Raw genomic sequence first — 4,377 nt, forward strand, 5'->3', positions numbered from 1 at the left:
CCACCCCTCCACTTTAGCGTACCTGAATATTCATAGGCTGAGTCTGCAGATTTGACAAGGGCTCGGCTGATAGTCTTTACCTAGGACCCTATTGTTCTGCACGGTGCCGTGGCGCGGCGGGGCGGGGCGGGGCGTGGCGGGGGCGCGGCGAGGGCGTTCCGACCTGCTAGGCGGCGACGCGCGCCCTAGAGCACGTACGAGCGCCCCGCCGCGCCCCGCCACGCCCCGCCACCGATACGTCACGCCACCCTGACAGCCGCCCCCGCGCACCGGTGGCGAGGCGTAGTGCGGCGGTGCGGCGCAGGGGGCAGCACGGGCTCCAGCCCACCCGGGGAGTATTTTGGCCTTAATCACAAAATGCGGCATATTCCAGACTATTCGCACTGGAAGTACAAACAGAGCAAACTCACTAATTTTCTTTCTTTTGATATTTCGACGTTTGTGTACTTTATTTATTATTCTTTTCTTAGGTGTGATGTTTGAAACTGTCATGGACTGTGGGATCGCAGGCGAGCTGTGCTTTTGTAAGTGTGTGGCGTACACGATACTTGCGTTGTGACGACGTGACGTCAAGAAAATGGCTCCAGACCGGTCGAAAGCGCAGAGCCTGCACACCTTCGGAACAAACGCATTCATCTTCTATCCATGGCGCAGTGCGAATAATTGTTTACAAGAGAGCTTCTATAGAAAATAAATAAATAAATATTTATTTAACGATATGATAGTGTTTTGGTGTTTTGACAAGTTTTAATGAAAATTTATCGAGGGGGAAACGACTGTTAAACTTTGTGTCAGCCGGATTACAGATTACCCGGAGTACCTCCGGAGTGTCCTCCGGATTACGTTGCTTTTTCTCTAGGATTACCCCGGATTACCCGCAAAAATTTCCCGGATTACCTCAAAATTCCCCCGGATTACCACGGATTTTTTAGAATTTCCTCGGATTACCCCTGCCGGAGTGTTTTTGCACATTTTTGTAGCTGCTCTAGGCATCGTGCAGGACGTAAGGGTTCAGCTCGACGTCATCACGGTCGCCGTCGTTGGTCGCGATCCACTTCGCGGCGGCGGACGGCGGCCCCACCCGGCACAGCGCGGTCAGTCTCTGATCGCTCCCGAGCGGGCAGCAGACCACCGGGGCACGCCAGCGGCGCACCAGCACGCACGCACTCACGCACACGAACGCACACACGAGCACGAGCACCACCCCAGAGTCCCACAGCACGTACACCGACACGGCGGGCCGGTCGGCGCGCTGGTCCGTCGCGGTGGTGACGCCGCCGGGTCCCGGGGCCGGGGCGCAGTGCGGGGCCGCGGCACTGCCGGCCGAGGTGCCGTTGGTCCCAGACATCGAGATGCGACCTGTCGAGGGAACGGTGCTGCTCGTCGTCGGCGGGGTGGTGCTGCTCGTCGTCGGCGGGGTGGTCCAGCTGGCCGCCGCATGCTGGACGCAGCCGCAGCTGCACCTCACCCACTCCATGTGGCACAAGTTCCTGCAGAACTGGTTGACGCAGTTCTTGCTACACTCTTCGCTCTTGCTCTCGGTGCAGCCCCTCTCGGCGCTGCATTTGCTGAACAGGTCGTGCGTGTGCTCGTCCAGCCCGCCCGTCGGCAGCCCCGCGCAGCGACACGCGCAGTTCCAGCCGCACATCGACCTGCACGTCCGGTCGTCCGCGCCGCACTCGGTGCAGTTCCCGTCGTACGGCGCGACGCACTGCAACACGGGGAGGGAGGGTCAGTCAACCGGGCGAGAGGAACGGCTAGAGACGGCTGGAGACGGCTTCCGGCTCGTGCCTACAGACTCACCTGCCGATCGTCGAAACATTTACTCCACTCTTGAACCTCCACGATGTAGCGGCGGCGACGGCCAGCGGCGGCCTCCGGCGGGCCGCACGGCCCGGGGTAGGCGACGGAGAGTCCTGGGGGCAACAAAGTCGATGTTAGAGCTGGCCTCGCACTGGAACTCCAGGCCGCAGGGACTCACCGGCGCACTGCAGCTGGCACTCGCTGGAGTACGTGCGCCCGTCACTGCCGCACACGGGGGAGTTCTCGGGGGAGGACGGCGGGCAGGTGCAGAGCGCGGCCAGGGCGACCGGCAGCAGCAGCACGGTGGCCAGCATCGCGCTGAACAACATCTGGAGCAGGTGCGTGGGGAGGCGCAGGGCGCTGCACCAGTACGTCGGCATGGCGTGTCCCTCCTGGAGTGTGGCCGCGTGCTGCGGCAGGGCCTCGTCGGTGTCGCTCCGTCGACTGATGGCTCGCCTCGCCGCGTCCTCGGCGGAGCGCTCCATGCGGCCGCCCAGCGCTGTGATAAGCAACTAGAACACTCCAGCCGCTATTTCCCCCGCAACACCCACGACGAGATAATCGCGCACGTCTGTGCAAAATACACTGTAACTTACATGGAGGCTATACCTACTCGTGTTGCGAGGGGTCGCCAACTCACCTCAGCAGTGTACGGAGTATTATAGTATTATGTGGTATTATGGCACGTTTTAAGGGATTTTATGTCATATCATTTGATATTTTGAAGTATTATAGACTACTATCAGGTATTATAAGGTATTATGGGTCTATTTCACGGTATTTTGTGACATATTATGGAGTATTATAAAGGTATTATGGGACCCCTGTACGGAGTATTATGCGAGTTGGCGACCCCTCGTCGTGTTGTGCAACAACAGTTAGTTCTACCACAAAACAGTTGCTTCAGCAAGCTCGGGTGAACTTACAAGACAAGACAAACAACTTTCTTGTTTAGGAACAAGGTGCAGTAAAAGCGTTGTGCATAACGGTGCATACACAGAATTTCGTTCGTGTAAACGCATATTTGTTGGGTTCCCTTATGAATTTACTCACCCGTTGCGGGAGCCTTTTACACAAAGTACTCAATTCTTGAGAAGTTGACAAAAATTAATCATGCCGATTTCTTTCATCCACGGTAAAAACAATTTCGTTTTTTTTTTTAGTATAATGGAAAAATTTCGAAGAGCTCTTTGATTTGAAGCAAACTCATCAGAGAAGTCCCCGCAATGAATTTGGGATCTGCCCCGAGCGATTTTCCCTCAGCATTTTGAGAAGTTTCCACACTATATGAGTCGAAATCTGAGGAGTTTTTCTCGGCCATAAGGAGTTAACAGAGTTCTTCATAATTTTCTTGTTTCCTCAAAAAATCAGACATTGTTTTTACAGTGCGAGTGGAGATTTTAGACTTATTTGGTAGACTTTGGTTACCCATTGAAGAAGGTGATAAAAATTACAAATTTATTAAATTTTGATGGTATCAGAATTTTTGCAAAACATTCTTTGAAATTCTTGTTTTTGTAGTTTTTGTCCCTCCTTTCTGACTAAAATATGTTTCCCTTTCATAAACTTTGCAGGTGCTGATCTAGGCTAGGCGTCATGCTGGAGGTAAGAGTTCAGCTCGACGTCATCGCGGTTGGTCTCTTTGGTCGGGGTCCTCTCCGCGGCGGGCGGTCCCACCCGGCACAGCGCGGTCAGTCTCTGGTCGCCTCCCAGCGGGCAGCAGACCACCGAGGGGCGCCAGCGCACCAGCACGCACACGCTCACACACACGAGCAGGCACACGCAAACGCTCACGCACACGAGAACGAGCACGAGCACGAGCCCAGAGCCCCACGTCAAGTTCACCGACACGGCGGGCCCAGCTGACCCGGCCTGCTGGTCGGCGCGATACTCCGTCGCGGCGGTGACGCCGGCCGCAGGTCCCGGGGCCGTGGCACTGGTGGTCAAGGTGCTGTTCGTTGCGGCAGTGGCGCTGCTGCTCGTCGCAGGCGGGGTGGTCGTACTTGTCGTAGGCTCTGTGGTGGTGCTTGTGGTAGGCGGTGTGGTGATACTAGTAGGCGCTCTGGTGGTACTTGTGGTTGGCGCTGTGGTGGGCGCTGTGGTGGTACTTGTGGTAGGCGCTCTGGTGGTACTTGTGGTTGGCGCTGCGGTGGTACTGGTGGTAGGCGCTGCGGTGGTACTTGTAGGCGCTGTGGTGGTACTTGTCCTGGTGTCCGCCACGTGCTGGATGCAGCCGCAGACGCACCTTGTCCACTCCATGTGGCACAAGTTCCTACAGAACTGATAGCCACCACAGTTCTTCTTACACTCATCGCTTTTACTCTCGGTGCACTCCCTCTCCTGGTAGCACTTCCACCACCGCTCGTTCGAGTCCCAGTCCAGCCCGCCCGTCGGCAGCCCCGCGCACCCGCACGCGCAGTTCCAGCCGCACAGCCTCCTGCACTTCAAGTCGTCCGCGGCGCACTCGCTGCAGTTCTCTTCAGCGCACTGCAACACGGGGAGGGTCAGTCAGCGGGGAGGGGTGGGGCGCTCCCCCCCCACTCCACTCTTGAACCTCCACGATGTAGCGGCGGC

The 4,377-nt window shown here is 57.0% G+C and overlaps 2 protein-coding genes across 6 annotated transcripts in view; both read right to left on the bottom strand.

The window, feature by feature from the left end:
• Positions 1-707: 707 nt before the first annotated feature.
• Positions 708-3,127, bottom strand: LOC113215788 (uncharacterized). The gene is made up of 3 exons (XM_026435452.2): positions 1,982-3,127; positions 1,804-1,916; positions 708-1,711 (listed from the first exon to the last, which is right to left on the bottom strand). The coding sequence occupies exons 1-3, from the start codon at positions 2,286-2,288 to the stop codon at positions 986-988; spliced, it is 1,146 nt and encodes a 381-aa protein (XP_026291237.1). The 5' UTR covers positions 2,289-3,127; the 3' UTR covers positions 708-985.
• A 114-nt stretch (positions 3,128-3,241) lies between these two features.
• The window catches only part of LOC113215787 (uncharacterized), a 72,365-nt gene continuing 71,229 nt past the window's right edge, over positions 3,242-4,377 (bottom strand). For all 5 annotated transcript variants that reach the window (XM_052265476.1, XM_052265477.1, XM_052265478.1 and 2 more), the window contains one exon: positions 3,242-4,290. In XM_052265476.1, the coding sequence (XP_052121436.1) occupies positions 3,391-4,290 (900 nt within the window). In that variant the 3' untranslated portion in view covers positions 3,242-3,390. The remainder of the gene's footprint in view (positions 4,291-4,377) is intronic.

The sequence above is a fragment of the Frankliniella occidentalis genome, unplaced genomic scaffold (genome assembly GCF_000697945.3).
Source record: "Frankliniella occidentalis isolate FOCC.00 unplaced genomic scaffold, Focc_3.1 Scaffold27, whole genome shotgun sequence".
NCBI lineage: Eukaryota > Metazoa > Arthropoda > Insecta > Thysanoptera > Thripidae > Frankliniella > Frankliniella occidentalis.